The 17,473-nt window shown below is 46.6% G+C and overlaps 1 protein-coding gene across 1 annotated transcript in view; it reads left to right on the top strand.

Moving 5' to 3' along the window:
* sptbn5 (spectrin, beta, non-erythrocytic 5) overlaps positions 1-17,473 on the top strand; it is a 247,248-nt gene that overhangs the window by 71,004 nt on the left and 158,771 nt on the right. Inside the window, exons 23-29 of the mRNA XM_087990163.1 lie at positions 1,798-1,962; positions 2,841-3,067; positions 4,294-4,480; positions 4,851-5,051; positions 6,265-6,381; positions 8,712-8,875; positions 9,481-9,613. Coding sequence (XP_087846289.1) covers positions 1,798-1,962; positions 2,841-3,067; positions 4,294-4,480; positions 4,851-5,051; positions 6,265-6,381; positions 8,712-8,875; positions 9,481-9,613 — 1,194 coding nt within the window. The remainder of the gene's footprint in view (positions 1-1,797; positions 1,963-2,840; positions 3,068-4,293; positions 4,481-4,850; positions 5,052-6,264; positions 6,382-8,711; positions 8,876-9,480; positions 9,614-17,473) is intronic.

Genomic DNA, 17,473 nt, shown 5'->3' with positions numbered 1-17,473 from the left:
CCACATGATATTGGAGTCAATTTAACAATATTTATATGTGACTACAACAGCAGCTTGAGTTTCTAGTCAGTGATAACCCTGGGATGTTTGTAATGGGTGATGCCATTGAATGCCAAGTGGCAACAACTAGATTCTAACATGTCGGAGATGGTCATAGCCTGACGCTATTGTGGTGCGAATGTTACTTGCTCCTTACCAGCCCAAGCCTGGATATTGTCCAGGTCTGGCTACATTTGGCTATAGATTGCTTCAGTACCTGAGGATTGCTGCTGAACATGGTAAAATCATCGGTGAATGTGGCCACTTCCCACAGTGACTGGGGCAACTGACGAAGGAGGGAGTGTTTCTGTCTCTTGGGTCGTTGGGACCAGTTCTTGGGAAGAAGGGGCTGTTATCCGAGGTGTACACACTACAGCTGAACAGAGCAGGGACTAGTGCTCTGGCTGAGAAGTTCATTTATCATGGGGAGATCATTTTAGTCTAGCTGAGGAGAAAAAGCATAAGGTAGCTGAAAGGAGCAGCAGTGAGATCAGAGAAGAGTGAAACTGCGGGAGTCTGGTTTTAACTCCTGACAAAGTCCAGTGAGCTTGTGTTGGATGTTTACTCATCTCTACCCACACCCCCACCTGCATGACCATTCATGCCCTCACCATCCCCAAACCTCACTTCTCCCTTCCCACCTTCAAATTAGCATACAGCCCTATTAAACAACAGTGGAATAAGCAATATCCCATATTTTGAAGTGACTGGAATGAGGAAGTAGCTACAATGGTGAAGGTATTCAGTCATAGGCACGTCACTGTTTCTGGTGGCATTAATCCTTGGCTGTGTTAATAGGGGCAGAGAAAGGAGGCGATGCTGAATTCATATTGGAGGGATAGTGTACAGTTCCCTGTGCCACCCTGTAGGAAGGATGTGAATACATCGGGGAGAGTGCTTATGAGAATGATTACAGCGATGAGACACTTTAGTGATGAGGGAAGATTGGAGAAGTTGAGTCTGTTTTGATGCAGAGGAGGTTTGTTAATAGTTTTGAACATCGTGAGTGGCCAGGATTGAATATATACAGGGAAATTTTGAAAGGATTAGGAACCAAGTGGATTTCAAGTAAACTTTGCAAAGTTAAAGGTTGATATGAGAAAATGCCTTTTTCACACTGAGTAGTTATGGTCTGGAATGCTCAGCCTGGAAGTGTGTGGGAGGAAGGTTCAATTGAAGCATTCAACAGGGTATTGGATGGTTATTTAAATAGGAATAAGGTACAGAGTTAAAGGGAAAGTGTGGAGAATGGCACTAAGTCATAATGTTCCAAGTGCTAGTGCAGACGCAATGGAGTAAATGGCCTCTCCTGCACTGTTAGATTTTCGTAATAAGGCTAGTAAGCTTCAGGGACAAGTTAGCACTTGGGATTATAGGGAAAGTGGGTACTGCAGATGCTGGAGATTAGAGTCAAGATTAGAGTAGTGCTGGAAAAGCACAGTAGGTCAAGCAGCATCCGAGGAACAGGAAAATCGATGGTTCGGGCAAAAGCCCTTCATCAGAATAAAGGGCTTTTGCCCGAAAAATTGATTTTCCTGCTCAGATTTTCCTGATTATGCTCAGAGTCTCAACTCAAACAGTAATATTCCTTGGAATAATATTCGTGATGAGCTGAAAACCTCCTCCTGCACTGTCTGCTTCTCTGATTCTATTGCAAGAAATATAATCTCACCTTGGGGTTAGGCTGATTGAAGTGTTTCGTGATACTCTGTCAGGGAAGTGGTATGTATGTACTTATATTTTCCCTTTCTCCATCAGACAGGCAACAATCTGATCGAAGAGAACCATTATGCCAGGGACAATATCCGATCCTGCCTGGCGACATTAAGGGAGAAGTGGATGAAGCTCTGCAATAAGCTGGTAGAGCGCGGGGACAAAATGAGGCAAGCTGGCCAGCAGGAGCAACTCATGGAGCTACTACAGGTGTGAGGCTGTTTCAGATGGGGGCATGGGTACTGTGCCCATCACCAGCATTGGACACATCTCTCAGGCTGAATGAGACCACTTCTGGATGGGGGGGGTGGGATGGTTTTCAAGTCAGCCTGCGGCTGTAATGTTCTATGTTCTGGTTGGTCCACATGACATTCCTTACAGAAATGTTCACTATTAACTGAGCAGTACACGTAAGAATGGCAATGTGCTTTAGAGTCTTGATCCAAAGATAAAAGTTTTTTTTATCCAACTCCCAAAGCATTGTGCGAACAATGATGTTCTTTAGGATAGTGCCAGGTAACTCTTTAATGTCGGTGTTGTTTGAGGGATAAATGTTGACCAAGATTCCAATAGACATCCCTGCTCTTTAAGTGACAGACGGGCCCTCAGTTTAATGACTTGCCTGAGAAAGGTGGCACCTCAGACTATGCAGCGCTCCTCCAGTACTGCTCCTCTGACCAGCATTGCAGTGGCAGAGCGCATATAACTATAACATAAAACCGTGTACTTGTGGGCAATGTCAGCAATAATCCAACCCATTGGTCATCCAGTTGATGGGACTGTGCTTCTTTCCCTGATGGGAAAAAGTGAGGACTGCAGATGCTGGAGATCAGAGCCGAAAAATGTGTTGCTGGAAAAGCGCAGCAGGTCAGGCAGCATCCAAGGAGCAGGAGAATCGACGTTTCGGGCATAAGCCCTTCTTCAGGAAACGTAGATTCTCCTGCTCCTTGGATGCTGCCTGACCTGCTGCGCTTTTCCAGCAACACATTTTTCAGCTCTTCTTTTCCTGATGTAGGGTCCGGCTGGTAATGTTGCTGCGGTTCCAGTGTTGCTGATTCAATTTTCCCACTCTCTCTCTCTCCCCCTAGGATGCCAAAACAAAACTTGAACAGATCGAGAAGATGCTGCTAAATCCCAACACAGGCCATGACCTGCGCTCCAGCAGACTCCTCCTGAAAGAGCACAAGTGGCTGGAGTGCGAAATGCGCGAGCTCGCAGAGAAAATTAACAGCATTGTCAACCGGGCCAGGAAGGTGGCGACAGATCACTTTGACTCTCAGAGAATACTGGAGCAGACTCAGAAACACCTGGACTGGTGAGGCTGGTGGTTGCTCTGGGTTACAGGCAGAAATAAGGTGGCACAGTGGTTAGCACTGCTGCCTCACAGCACCAGGGACTCGGTTTCTATTCCAGCCTTGGGCGACTGTCGGTGGAGCTTGAGCATTGTCCCTAAATCTGTGTGGATTTCCTCTGGGTGCTTCAGTTTCCTTCCACAGTCCAAAAATGTGCAAATTAGGTAGATTGAGTTATAGAGGTGTACAGCACGGAAACAGACCCTTCGGTTCAACCCATCTATGCTGACCAGATATCCCAACCCAATCTAGTCCCACCTTCCAGCACCCAGCCCATATCCCTCCAAATCCTTCCTATTCATATACCCATCCAGATGCCTTCTAAATGTTGTAATTATACCAGCCTCCACCACTTCCTTTGGCAGCTCATTCCAGACACAAACCATCCTCTGCGTGAAAACGTTGCCCCTTAGGTCTCTTTTATATCTTTCCCCTCTCACCCTAAACCTATGCCCTCTAGTTCTGGACTCCCGACCCCAGAGAAAAGACTTTGCCTATTTACCCTATCCATGCCCCTCATGATTTTCTAAACCTCTATACGGTCACCCCTCTGTCTCAGATGCTCCAGGGAAAACAGCCCCAGCCTGTTCAGCCTCTCCCTGTAGCTCAAATCCTCCAACCCTGGCAACATCCTTGTAAATCTTTTCTGAACCCTTTCAAATTTCACAATATCTCTCTGATAGGCAGGAGACCAGAATTGCATGCAATATTCTAACAGTGGCCTAACCAATGTCCTGTACAGCCGCAACATGACCTCCCAACCCCTGTACGCAATACTCTGACCAATAAAGGAAAGCATACTGTGGGAATGCTATGGTTCCAAATGTGAAAATAGAATAGGAGAGGTGGTTAGATAGTGGGGCAATGTGAGGGGACAGTCACCGGTACCTGGCGTACATGGAGCTCCCTGAAAGGGTCCTGCGTTGAGCTGTCCAGTATCCAGAAGGTGAGAGCCCACCCCCCTGACCCCAACCACCCCAGTGAGAACGCCCCATTGTAATCCTGACCACGGGCCTTCCGACTCCTCTACACTTCATTCACTGTTCAACACAGTCTCCCCTTTGCTCGGTACCCGTCTGCAGTTCTACTCCCTCATTCAATCGCCGGTCCCTCCTTTTGGAAAACCCGTCAAGTTAATTTCGCAACATGTCACTGATTCTCAGTTCTGCTCTGCCCCTTTCCGCTGTAGGTTTGAATCGCTCCAGAAGCCCCTGGAGGAGAGAAGAAAGGTTCTAGAAGCAACAGTGGCTCTGCACGAATTCTACCACCACAGTGACCTGGAGTTGAAGTGGATCACTGAGCGCATTCCAAGCTGCACATCGTCGAACTACGGCAAGTCCCTGGACACGGCCCAGAGCCTGCTGCAGAAGCAGAAGGTGAGTGTTTTGAGCAGATCCAACTGCTGACTACAGTCGGGTGGCTTCACACTCCGAGATCTTGGTTCTGAGACCAGGTTCTCAGAGGCCGGAGAACTTATAATGTTGGCTTGCGCAGCTCTGAGGTAACATTCCTTGAAAAATGTAAGTTCAACACAGCTGGATAATGGGCTAGCCACTCAGATACTGGGATGGGTTTGGTCTATTGAATGGAGTGCAGTATAGTTTATAATAGCATCCTGGTCTCATCTCCTCTGTCCTCACCCCCAGCCTTTACTTTACCCCTCCTCCTCCAGCCTCCACGTCCTTATGTAGGCCTCAGGCCTGTTCTTGAGCCTGTCATTGACCATGGTGTTTCTTCCTGCTACAGGAGCTGCAGGTTGAAGTGAACACTCACAAGCAGCAGGTCCAGAAGGTGCTGGAGATAGGCTGGCAGATGATCAGCTCCCAGCACAACACAGCCCATGGCACTGAGCCCAAGTGCAGAGAACTGCAGAGCCGCTGGGAGGAGCTCGAGTCAGCTTGTGGTGACCGGAGGAAAAAACTACAGCACTCAGTGCGGTTCCACCAGGTAAGTGCAGGGTTTTTTTCTTAAACTCTCTGACGGGGAAGGTCCCTCTGTTGCTGCTCTGGACTGAAGTGTTTTGCTGGCCCATTTCAGAGGGTAGTTAAGAGTCAACCGTGTTGCCGTGCGTCTGCAATCACACATAGCCCAGCCTGGGTAAGGGCACCAGATTGTCCTCCCTGAAGAGTATTAGTGAACCAGATGGGTCTTTACAACAATCTGTTGTGGGAGCAGACCTCACCACTGACTGCCATGTTATAAGAAGCTCCATTGCTCAGTAGGGGAGGGCTGTTTGCTTCCATTATCCTCTTCCAGGACAGGGATCTGCAAAATCCACTTGGTCTGGTGTGTGTATGTGAGAGAGAGAGAGAGAGAGAGAAAGAGAGAGAGAAGCCACTTGCTGGTGTAATGAGGAGACGCTTCTGAGTTAAACAGGATAAAGTTTACATCGTGTCCACATCTAAGTACAAGGCCCATTGATACAAATTATTATGGAGACTACAAGGAGGGTCAAGATGACAGCATGGGTGACAGAGGGCAGTTTAAACCCTTTCAGACCCATCCACAATACATTCAATGGTAGGTCACCATTGTTGAGAGTAGTTTCCAATTCCAGATTTTTAATCAAATTTAAATTCCATCCGCTGCTTCTGGAGAATTAGCCTAGCCTCTGGACTATTAATGCAGTGATATTACAACAACATCAACATCTCCTCTTCATGTACAGATCAGAATGCAAGGGGAGAAAGGTAACTGAGGTAGTTAGCTCCTGTATAAATTCCTGTATATGTTTGGGTCCATTTAGCAGTAGCCACCGTCCATCTCTTTGGTAACCATTACAGACTGAAGCAGACTGTTCACATATTTCACCTTAAGGTATGTTTGACCATGTATTTATACAATACATTGTCCTGCAGCAGTTACACCTCCTGTTCTATAGTAGATAGCATATACTTCTCTTCAGTAGTTATATTTCCCTCCACTGTGCAGTAAGTAAACATACTCCTGCAGCAGATTCACCTTTCTCCCCACAACAGACAGCATATACTCCTCTATAGCAGTTACATCTCCCTCCACTCAACAGCCAGTACTCACTGTCCTGCAACAGATACACCTCCCTCTCCATAGCTGCCATTATATGCTGTCCTGCAGCATCTCCCTCTTCAGTATAGATATAGCTGGTATTGACAGAAAACCAGCTAACTGTATTCTATTTTAGTTCATCGCAGATGCATCTGAGCTGGAAGCCTGGGCAGCAGAAAAACTTCAGCTTGTGGTAAGCGAGGATTATGGGAAGAACGAAGCTGCCACTCTGAAGCTGATTAAGAACCATAAGGTAGGTGTGATCTCCAGAGGTGGCAACTTGGCAGCTTGTCTACGAATGACTTGCATTATTCACGTTCTGCACTAAACATACCACCAGAGAGAACTCTTCTAATTAACTGTAACAAAGAAACTCTAACTTGCAACCTTTGTGCTGTTCATTTGTAGGCCTGTCCTGAGGCTTTATCCCTTGTGTTGTTTCTGTAGTTTATCTCTAATTTGTACTCACCATAGTCATCAAAATAGACAAAAAGATCAATGACTCATGCTTTATGGATAAATGTTGACTTAAAAGAACAATCTGATTTGAGATTGGTAGGGCGAAGAATGGACCAGATGGTACAGATAGTCCTCATCTAACATTGCTCCATTTAATGTTATTTTACTTTAACATTGTTAATCAGTGGGGCCTGTAATCTCAGTGAGAGTTATGAGATTCATCTCCACGGAGCCCTTGTCTCTACAGGTATGTCCAGTATCCCAGGAGATATTTACAAAGAGATTCAGCAAGCGAAGTCTCCAAGTTTAATAGATTGGTGTTCTGCATGAAAGCAGTGACTACCCCTATAATTAGATCTCCATCTGTATATCACTGAGCCCCAGCCTGTCACAGAAGCACAATCAGTCCACATGGTGACTGACAATTTTCTCTCACCTCCTCTCACTGAATCAGCTCTGGGGCCTGGATTGTTAACTTAGAAAAGAACCAAAACCGTAGGCTGCATTGCAGTCCGAGCAGCTCAGTGTCTCGTATCTGACCTCGGACTGCTCCCTTCGTTGTTGAATGTGTACTGTGGGCCAGCAGCTAGTGCAGTTAGTGCTAGAACTCAACAGCTGTCTGAGCTGACAAACCAGCTGGATCCTGGTGAATCAAAAAGTACAGTGGACAGAATACAGCGTGTATTTGTTTTTAAATATTGTACAGTACTGTATCTCTTTTCTTCATTGGATGAGGGCGTTCCTGGCTAGGCAGCATTTATTACCCATCCCTAATTGCCCAGAGGACAGTTAAGAGTCAACCATACATTGCTGTAGGTCTGGAATCACATGTAAGCCAGACCAGGTATGGATGGCAGTTTCCTTCCCTGAAGGACATTAGTGAACCAGATGGGTTTTTCCAACAATCAACAATGGATTCATGGTCATCATTAGATTCTTACTTCCAGATTTTTATTGAATTCAAACTCTACTATCTGCTGTGGTGAGATTTAAATCCAACTCCCCAGGACGTTATTTATTCTGAAAGTTATATTGACTAAGAATGCACAGTGCTGCTGCTTCAATTTGTATATTCGTAGACTCGAAGATATTCACAGCACGAAAGGAGGAGATTCAGCTCAACTTATCTGTGTCAATTGATAAAAAACATAGGTGATAGGTGCAGGCATCCGGGCTGTGGAATGAACTGAGTCTGAGCATGTGCAAATCAATGATCTGACGGGCCCTCACAGAGATATGGACCAGAGAACAAGTGTCAGCATCTGAGAGGGAGAGAGAGACAGGCCAGCATCTGAAGGTGAATATTCACCACCGACTGTAATCAAAGCATGAATCTACCTTCCCAACCTCAGGTGCTGACTAACCTCCTCTGCACAAAGTTAAAATCACACAACACCAGGTTATAGTCCAACAGGTTTATTTGGAAGCACGAGCTTTCGGAGCACTGCTCCTTCATCAGGTGGTTGTGGAGAACTCCTCTACACAGTTAGCACTCAAAACCATCTCCTTATGCCTGTACAATGATTGTAGTTGCTTTTCCCCGGCAAAAGGTTACAAATCATTCACCATTCTCATTTTTTTAAAAAGCATGAAAGCAGTGACTGCCCCTATAATCAGATCCTGTGGTTTAAGATGCAGAGCATTCGAATGCTATCTTTCCCCATCCGTATTTGTTTTGTGTTTGATGGTGTAGTTATTACTTTGAGAGAATATGTTAATCAGCAGGTAGCAGTGTAGGAAGTAGAGTATGTGACTGGCAGCCACTGCACAATCTAACTTGCAGTGCATTATCTGAGGGAGTTACAACTGTACTTTCCTAAAACAATCATTGCTGATCTTTCAAAGGAAGTCTGTCTGCTGAGCAAATCATAATGTAACACTGCTACTGACTGTATCTCTACTGATGGTAATCCATCAGTATGGTAATTCAGTTCCACTCTCTGGATGAAGATGATCCTCCTTATCTCAAACCCCTCCCCGGCATCCTTAGCCTGTGACCCTCCAGCATGTTACTGAAGCCTCTGCTGGCTGTCACTGATTTGCATTTTTATAATACAGTCGGTAAAGAAATGTGACATTTTCCCCCATCTTGTCCCTCTGAACAGTGTTCTCATTAATCCTCAGGCTCTGGAGCGGCAGATCCAGGATTACCAAGGCCGTGCGGAGGAGCTTCATCAGATTTCTGAGGGCCTTCTGCTCAGAGGACTCATCACCTTTGACATGGTGGATGAACCTCAAGAGCAGATTCGAAAGAGGATGAAGGAACTGCAGGAGTGTTCGGCAGTCAGGTACAGGGACTCTGGGTCTTCAGGTACTCTGGCTCAATGGCTCCTATTGGCTTTGAGATAATGCCCTGAGGTAACAGTGATGAAGTGGTGATGGGCATTAGGCAATGAAAGCAGTCCAATTCAACAGGCTCAATCCAAGAATAATGTCATGTTAAGTGATTTTTTCCCCTTGTGTAATCCTGCAGAGAGATCTATGAACGTGGTTTGCATTTGTTCATGTCCGTTTGATGATTTATGTACACAAGTGTTATGTATGTGTGTGTTTATCTATTTGCTCATGGAAAATGGGCATCACTGGCCAGACCATTTATTACCCATTCCCAACTAACCAGAGGACAGTTAAAAGTGAACCACATTGCTTTGGGTTTGGAGGGTGTGTGTGTACGTGTGCACCTGTGTGCATGCGTGTGTGTGTGCGTATACACACGTGTGGAAGTGTGTTGTGTATATATGTACACATGGGTGTGTGTGTGTGTGTGCACACATGCGCACGTGTGTTTGTGTGCACACACACCTGCCCAGGGACACCCTGTGGAGACCCGCTATATGGAATAGGTTTGCAAGTAAGAAGCTAATTGACGGGCTTTATTTATTTTAATTCCCAGGCTACGGAAATTAGAAGAGACATTGCGATTCCATGAGTATCTGAGAGAAATTGGAGAACTGGAGGCGTGGGTCACACAGCAGATGCAAACTGCCAGCTCTGAGGATTATGGCAATGACTATCAACATGTGCTGGTAAACAGAGCTCCGCTGTTTTCTACACCTGTGACTACTTCCCATACCAGTGAGCTTCCTGTATCATTACCCCTGTTCATAACTCCCTCACCACTCGCACTTTAGCAACATTTAGCACCAGGAGAACTACCTCCTCCTCAAATCAGTCACCCGCTGCCCATTCTAACCTCTGGACAAGTGTCCGTGTTGAATCCAATGTCATTCTACCCCTGCTGAAATACCTAATGATATCTGTTACCTCCAGAACCAACCTTCCCTTTGCACTGAGCCCTCCTCCTCAGCTTTACGTGACAGGAAGAACAAATCATTTCGAGCTCCATTCTACAATTCAATCCCACACCATGTCCAGCTCATGTAGCAACTCAGTCCTTGGTGAATGACATAGGTTTCTCTAGTAAATTTAATCTCCCTGCCTTTGCAAATGTCCTTTGCAGCTCTAACCCTTTCTTTGCCATCTGAGTCCATGTTTTCTCTTCCCCACCAGCTCTCCCACCACTGCAAATCCTTCCTGTTCACTCCTGTTCTCTTCATCAACCCACACACACTTTTCCAGCTCCCACTCACTATAAACCCCTCCCTTTGTCTCCCTCAACCCTGAAGGGCAGCACAGTGCTCAGTGGTTAGCACTGCTGCCTCATAGCACTAACGAATCGGGTTCAAACCCAGCCTCGGACCAGTTTCTGCGTGGAGTTTACATATTTTCCCCATGTCTGTATGGGTTTCCTGTGTGTGCTCCAGTTTCCTCCCACAGTCCAAAGATTAAGTGGACTGGCCATGTTAAATTACGTATAGTGCCCATGGATGTGTAGGCTAGGTGGGTTAACCATGGGAAATGCTGGGTTACAGGGAGGTATAGGGAGGTGACTCTGGGCGGTATGCTCTTCGGAGGGCAGTATGGACTCAATGGGCTGAATGGACTGCTTCCACACTGTAGGGATTCTATGATTCTGTAACCCAAGCCTCTACCTCATCTTAATTCCTTCACCACAGTCCTCCATCCTCCCATGTGGATCTAGCCCAGCTCGTGCCTTCCGAACCCACTCAGACCCTCTGCCCCTGCTTAACCTATCTGTCTCAGCCCACACAAACCTTAGGGATCCTGAGGTGTAGGATACATTCACCAGTGATGCAATGAGCCCATGAGCTGAGGGAGGTCAACTACAGATTCTCGGACCGTGTCTTCAGAATCCTTAAGGGTGTGCAGCCAGAAGTCGTGGTACACGTTGGCACCAACGACATAGGTAGGAAGAGGGGTGGGGAGGTCATTCAGGAGCTCAGGGAGTTAGGCTGGAAGCTAAAAGCTAGGACGGACAGAGTCGCCATCTCTGGGTTGTTACCGGTGCCACGTGACAGTGAGGCAAGGAATAGGGAGAGAGTGCAGTTGAACACGTGGCTGGAAGGATGGTGTAGGAGGGAGGGCTTCAGGTATTTGGACAATTGGACTGCATTCTGGGGAAGGTGGGACCTGTACAATGACGGGTTGCACCTGAACCAGAAGGGCACCAATATCCTGGGAGGTAGGTTTGCTAGCACTCTTCGGGGGGGTTTAAACTAATTTGGCAGGGGGATGGGATCCGGACTTGTAGTCCAGCAAGTAGGCTAGCTGTTTGTCAGGATGTCCAAGAATGTAGGGAGGCTGTGGAGAAGGTAGCACTGACAGGGAGTACTTGCGGACACAGAGATGGGCTCAAGTGTGTATACTTCAATGCAAGGAGTATCAGAAATAAGGTCGGTGAACTTAAGGCATGGATCAGTACCTGGGACTACGATGTTGTGGCCATCACGGAAACATGGATAGAAGAGGGACAGGAATGGTTGTTGGAGGTTCCTGGTTAGAGATGTTTCAGTAAGATTAGGGAGGGTGGTAAAAAAGGAGGGGGGGGTGGCGTTGCTAATTAGAAATGGTATAATGGCTGCAGAAAGGCAGTCCGAGGGGGATCTGCCTCTGGAGGTAGTATGGGCTGAAGTCAGAATTAGGAAAGGTGCAGTCACCTTGTTGGGTGTTTACTATAGGCCCCCCAATAGCAGCAGAGATGTGGAGAAACAGATTGGCAAACAGATTTTGGAAAGGTGCAGAAGCCACAGGTTAGTAGTCATGGGTGACTTCAACTTCCCAAACATTGATTGGAAGCTCTTTAGATCAAGTAGATTGGATGGGGCGGTGTTTGTGCAGTGTGTACAGGAAGCTTTTCTAACACAGTATGTAGATTGCCCGACCAGAGGGGAGGCCATATTGGATTTGGTACTTGGTAACGAACCGGGACAAGTGATGGGCTTGTTAGTGGGTGAACATTTTGGTGATGGTGACCACAATTCTGTGACTTTCACCTTGGTTATGGAAAGAGATAGGTGCGTGCAACAGGGTAGGTTTTACAATTGGGGGAAGGGTAAATACGAAGTTGTAAGACAGGATCTGAGGAGCATAAGTTGGGAGCACAGGCTGTCAGGGAAGGATGTCGTGGAAATGTGGAACTTTTTCAAGGAACAGATACGACGTGTCCTTGATATGTATGTACCTGTCAGGCAGGAAAGAGATGGTCGTGTGAGGGAACCTTGGTTGACGAGGGAGGTTGAATGTCTTGTAAAGAGGAAGAAGGGGGCTTACATAAGGTTGAGGAAACAAGGTTCAGACAGAGCAATGGAGGGATACAGGATTGCTAGAAGGGACCTGAAGAAAGGGATTAGGAGAGCTAAGAGAGGGCATGAAAAATCTTTGGCGGGGTAGGATCAAGGATAACCCCAAGGCATTTTATGCGTATGTGAGAAACATGAGAATGACGAGAACGAGGGTAGGTCCGATCAAGGACAGTAGTGGGAGACTGTGTATTGAGTCGGAAGAGATAAGTGAAGTCTTGAATGAGTACTTTTCTTCAGTATTTACAAATGAGAGGGACCGTATTGTTGAAGAGGAGAGTGTGAAACGGACTGGTAAGCTAGAGGAGATACTTGTTAGGAAGGAAGATGTGTTGGACATTTTGAACAACTTGAGGATAGACAAGTCCCCCGGGCCTGACGGGATATATCCTAGGATTATGTGGGAAGCAAGAGAGGAAATTGCAGAGCCATTGCCAATGATCTTTTCGTCTTCACTGTCAACAGGGGTGGTACCAGGGGACTGGAGAGTGGCAAATGTTGTGCCCCTGTTCAAAAAAGGGAATAGGGATAACCCTGGGAATTACAGGCAAGTTAGTCTTAACTTCAGTGGTAGGCAAAGTAATGGAAAGGGTACTGAGGGATAGGATTTATGAGTATCTGGAAAGACACTGCTTGATTAGGGACAGCCAGCACGGATTTGTGAAGGGTAGGTCTTGCCTTACAAGTCTTATTGAATTCTTTGAGGAGGTGACCAAGCATGTGGATGAGGTTAGAGCAGTGGATGTAGTATACATGGATTTTAGTAAGGCATTTGATAAGGTTCCCCATGGTAGGCTTATGCGGAAAGTCAGGAGGCATGGGATAGAGGGAAATTTGGCCAGTTGGATAGAAAACTGGCTAACCGGTCAAAATCAGAGAGTGGTGGTAGATGGTAAATATTCAGCCTGGAGCCCAGTTACAAGTGGATTAGATTAGAGCTAAGATTACTTACAGTGTGGAAACTGGCCCTTCGGCCCAACAAGTCCACACCGCCCCGCGGAAGCGCAACCCACCCATACCCCTATATTTACCCCTTACCTAACACTACGGGCAATTTAGCATGGCCAATTCACCTGACCTGCACATCTTTGGACTGTGGGAGGAAACAGGAGCACTCGGAGGAAACCCACGCAGACACGGGGAGAACGTGCAAACTCCACACAGTCAGTCGCCTGAGGCGGGAATTGAACCCAGGTCTCTGGCGCTGTGAGGCAGCAGTGCTAACCACTGTGCCACCGTTCCGCAAGGATCAGTTCTGGGTCCTCTGCTGTTTGTAATTTTTATTAATGACTTGGAAGAGGGAGTCGAAGGGTGGGTCAGTAAATTTGCAGATGATACGAAGATTGGTGGAGTTGTGGATAGTGAGGAGGGCTGTTGTCGGCTGCGAAGGGACTTAGATATGATGCAGAGCTGCGCTGAGGAGTGGCAGATGGAGTTCAACCCTGCCAAGTGTGAGGTTGTCCATTTTGGAAAGACAAATAAGAATGCGGAATACAGGGTTAACGGTAGGGTTCTTAGTAAGGTGGAGGAGCAGAGGGATCTTGGGGTCTATGTTCATAGATCTTTGAAAGTTGCCACTCAGGTGGATAGAGCTTGTAAGAAGGCCTATGGTGTATTAGCGTTCATTAGCAGAGGGATTGAATTCAAGAGTCGTGAAGTGATGTTACAGCTGTACAGGACTTTGGTTCGGCCACATTTGGAGTACTGTGTGCAGTTCTGGTCGCCTCACTTTAGGAAAGATGTGGAAGCTTTGGAGAGGGTGCAGAGAAGATTTACCAGGATGTTGCCTGGAATGGAGAATAGGTCGTACGAGGATAGGTTGAGCGTGCTAGGCCTTTTTTCATTGGAACGGCGAAGGATGAGGGGTGACTTGATAGAGGTGTATAAGATGATCAGGGGAATAGATAGAGTAGACAATTAGAAACTTTTTCCCTGGGTACAACAGAGTGTTACAAGGGGACATAAATTTAAGGTGAAGGGTGGAAGGTATAGGGGAGATGTCAGTGGTAGGTTCTTTACCCAGAGAGTGGTGGGGGCATGGAATGCGCTGCCTGTGGGAGTGGTAGAGTCAGAATCATTGGCGAACTTTAAGCGGCAATTGGATAGGTACATGAATGGGTGCTTAAGCTAGGACAAATGTTTGGCACAACATCGTGGGCCGAAGGGCCTGTTCTGTGCTGTATTGTTCTATGTTCTATGTACAGTTGAAGTGCAGCATGAATAGAAGCCATTCAGACCTTCTCACCTGTGCTGGACCCCTGGAAGACGTGCCGCTTTGCAATCCACTTTCCAACTTTTCTTCAAATACTTGCCCCAGTTCAAACATCAGACTTTTTGCACTTATCTTTTGTATGTTCCTGTGGGATTCTGAATTTTCCACTCTCTCAAACCATGCTTTCCACATCTTTAAGGATTCATTGTGTGAACAAGTATCTCTTCCTTTCCCCTTCTAGTTCTTTTGTCATGATCTTGGGTACTTAGCCAGCCCCCTGGACTGAGGATCACTTTTTCCACTCTGGACTTGTGGGTCCTGAGGTGGCTAAGCAGGATCCACAACATCCAGCTACAATTGGGGGGGCAGCTGGTGTTAAAGGTTGAATTTCATCATCCGTGTTTTCCCTCACCCTGCTGGACGCTTCCAAGGTGTGGGAATTAATCCACATTGTCCAGTAGCTCGCAATGGATTTCATCTAGAGAGCAGTCTGATAGGGCACTTTTGTCTTGTGAATGTTTAGCCTTAGGCCATTCTCTCACATGCCTCCAGAAAAGGATAATGTAGCCTTGGAGTTTGATCTCCGAGTGTGTGCACTGACACATATCATCTACACATTGCAACTCAATGTTAGAGATTGGTGCGGTCTCGGGTCTGGACTGGAAGTAATACAGGTTGGACAGTTTCCCCATGGTCCTGCAGAGAAACTCCACTCCAGTGGGAAGGGATATGAGGTAGAGTGTTGTGGCGAGGAAGGTGGAGAAGAGCATTAAGGCAATGGCACAGCCTTTCTTGACCCCAGTTTGCACACACATTGTGTGTGGTGGATCCAAGGATCATGGTTTGTGTATTGCCTTTGAGCAGGCAGACAATGCTGATGAATATCTGCAAAATTTGAAAAGGACACTGCATAATCCCTCCATTAAAGTATTTCTTCCAATAAGTGCTCATTCCACCTCTGTCCTTGATGAATACCATTCTGTTCTCAGCTGTCAGCGGGTTAGGTCTTTACGTACATGGACTATGGATGGTCTTGACTGTGTTGAAGAATCCACACACATCATGGCTGTTGGAAGGTTGATTTATTTCCTCGTGCTTTCCACCCACCATGTGTTCCTTAGGTCACTGTTTTTTTTTTGTTGGACTTTAGCCTTCATTTGTCTGTGGACCTGCTTTCTTTCCCTCAAATCTTACTGGTGTTTTCAGTTCAGGAACATGTTGTGTTGTGATTTAGTCACACCTAGGCCCCCTGGTCATCTTTGTCAAACCCGTCTTGATGTTTCCTGGGAGAGAAACCTCACGGTTTCCTGTGAGTAATGGTTTATGATGGAGTTAAGGACAGTCCATACGCTTTAGACATTCTATGGTTCCTCTTCATTGAGTTTCTCCGGGTTGTTTGTGCAGCACTGACTGTGTAGGTCGTTGTTGACAGAGATTGTGAATCCATTGTTAGTTATTTACCTGAGGCAGTGTTTCTGATGCTGCTGCTGTTTATTAGGCCACCCTGATCGAGATGGCAGACCGGATTAGGAAATGGTTGGTCCAGCAATGGTCTGCTCCTGTCATGGCACGGGTGGTGTGCTGTTACTTGTGCTCCCTCAACCTAATGATGACCTGGTCAAGCAGGTACCAATATCTGTTGTTGAAGTCTCTCTGACAAAATCAGGTATTTATGACTAGAGTGTGTTCTAGACATTTCATTTGGGGGAACGCCATTGTCTTTATCTTCCCTTTGCCTTCCTCATCAATCATACCTTTCCAGATGTTTGTGTCTCTCTCCCAGCTCTGGCATTGAAATCACTGGAGAATCAGCCCATCTTCTTTTGAGACACAGGACAGCAACTGATCAAAGTTGGAGCTGAAATCTTCTTTCGCCCCATCCATTGTTCCTAGGTTTGGGTGTATGAATTGCCAACTGTGTTGGACTATTTCTGGGTTAGGGTGAGCTGAAGGGTCTTGAGGTATTTTTAGATCCTATAGGGTGTGGGGAGGTGGAAAGGGCTCACTGAAAGGGTCAACTTTTTGTTTTTTTTTATTGCGAGACCAATTCCATGGAGTCTTCTTCAGATTTACTCTTCTGGTAAATGTTGTAACTGCTACCTTGTTCTTTGAGCCGAACCTTGTCCTGCCCACTGTGTCTCACTCAGGGCAGTGGTGTCATTGACACAATACCAGAGATCCTGAGCTGTGATAGCAATACAAGGTTCAGGTTGTCCATGCGAATTCCACTTCCCAAACCACATTTGGAGAGGGGGTAGGTGCCTGTACATGGGATCCTTTAACACATGGTATTTGTACCACAACAACTACCACACAGTCCTGGTGGAGCAAGGTCTTTGTCCAGAGGCAGGGATGGTCACTGTACGGAGACACATGCACGGACACACAAACGCACGCACACACAAATGCACCACATTCAACCACACACAGACACACACACATACTTTTGAGAATCTTCATCCAACTGCAATTGCAAGTACACATGGCTCATGTTCAGTTTTGTAAAGGATAAGCCCCCTGCCAGTTTTGCGAGGGATTGGGTATTTATCCAGCTGCAAATAGCAGTTCACCATTTGTTTAAAATCCCCACAAAAGCAAACTGGCTTGTTGAGCTTTGCAACCGCACAACCGGTGCTGCACATTCCACAGACTACACTGGTTTGATGACTCCTTTACTTTCCAGCCTCCTGATTTCTGCCTGTACTTTTGCTGGTAAGGCAAATAGCACTGGGCAGGTCCTGCAGAATCATAGAATTGCTTCCTGGTCAACATGCAAGGTTGCTTTAGCTCCTTTGTTAGGAGCCTGAAAAGATTCCAGGTGTGTAATTGGGGCTTTACACAAGTAGCTGTTCTCGGTGAATCTTTCTCACCCAACATTGCCCCCATCAAGCTATGGCCTGGGCCTTTTACTACAATCAGGGATAATTGAACCAGCTGCTTCTCATAGGAGACCAGAAGTTGTACCGTTAATCTGTAAAAGGTTCTCTGGTGTAGGTTCTCAGGCTGCAGAGGTC

The sequence above is a fragment of the Chiloscyllium plagiosum genome, unplaced genomic scaffold (genome assembly GCF_037043375.1).
Source record: "Chiloscyllium plagiosum isolate Xiang-an unplaced genomic scaffold, Cpla_swu_hap1 HiC_scaffold_8, whole genome shotgun sequence".
NCBI lineage: Eukaryota > Metazoa > Chordata > Chondrichthyes > Orectolobiformes > Hemiscylliidae > Chiloscyllium > Chiloscyllium plagiosum.
Note: the sequence above shows the minus strand (reverse complement) of the source record. Positions and strands in the feature narration are given on the sequence as shown.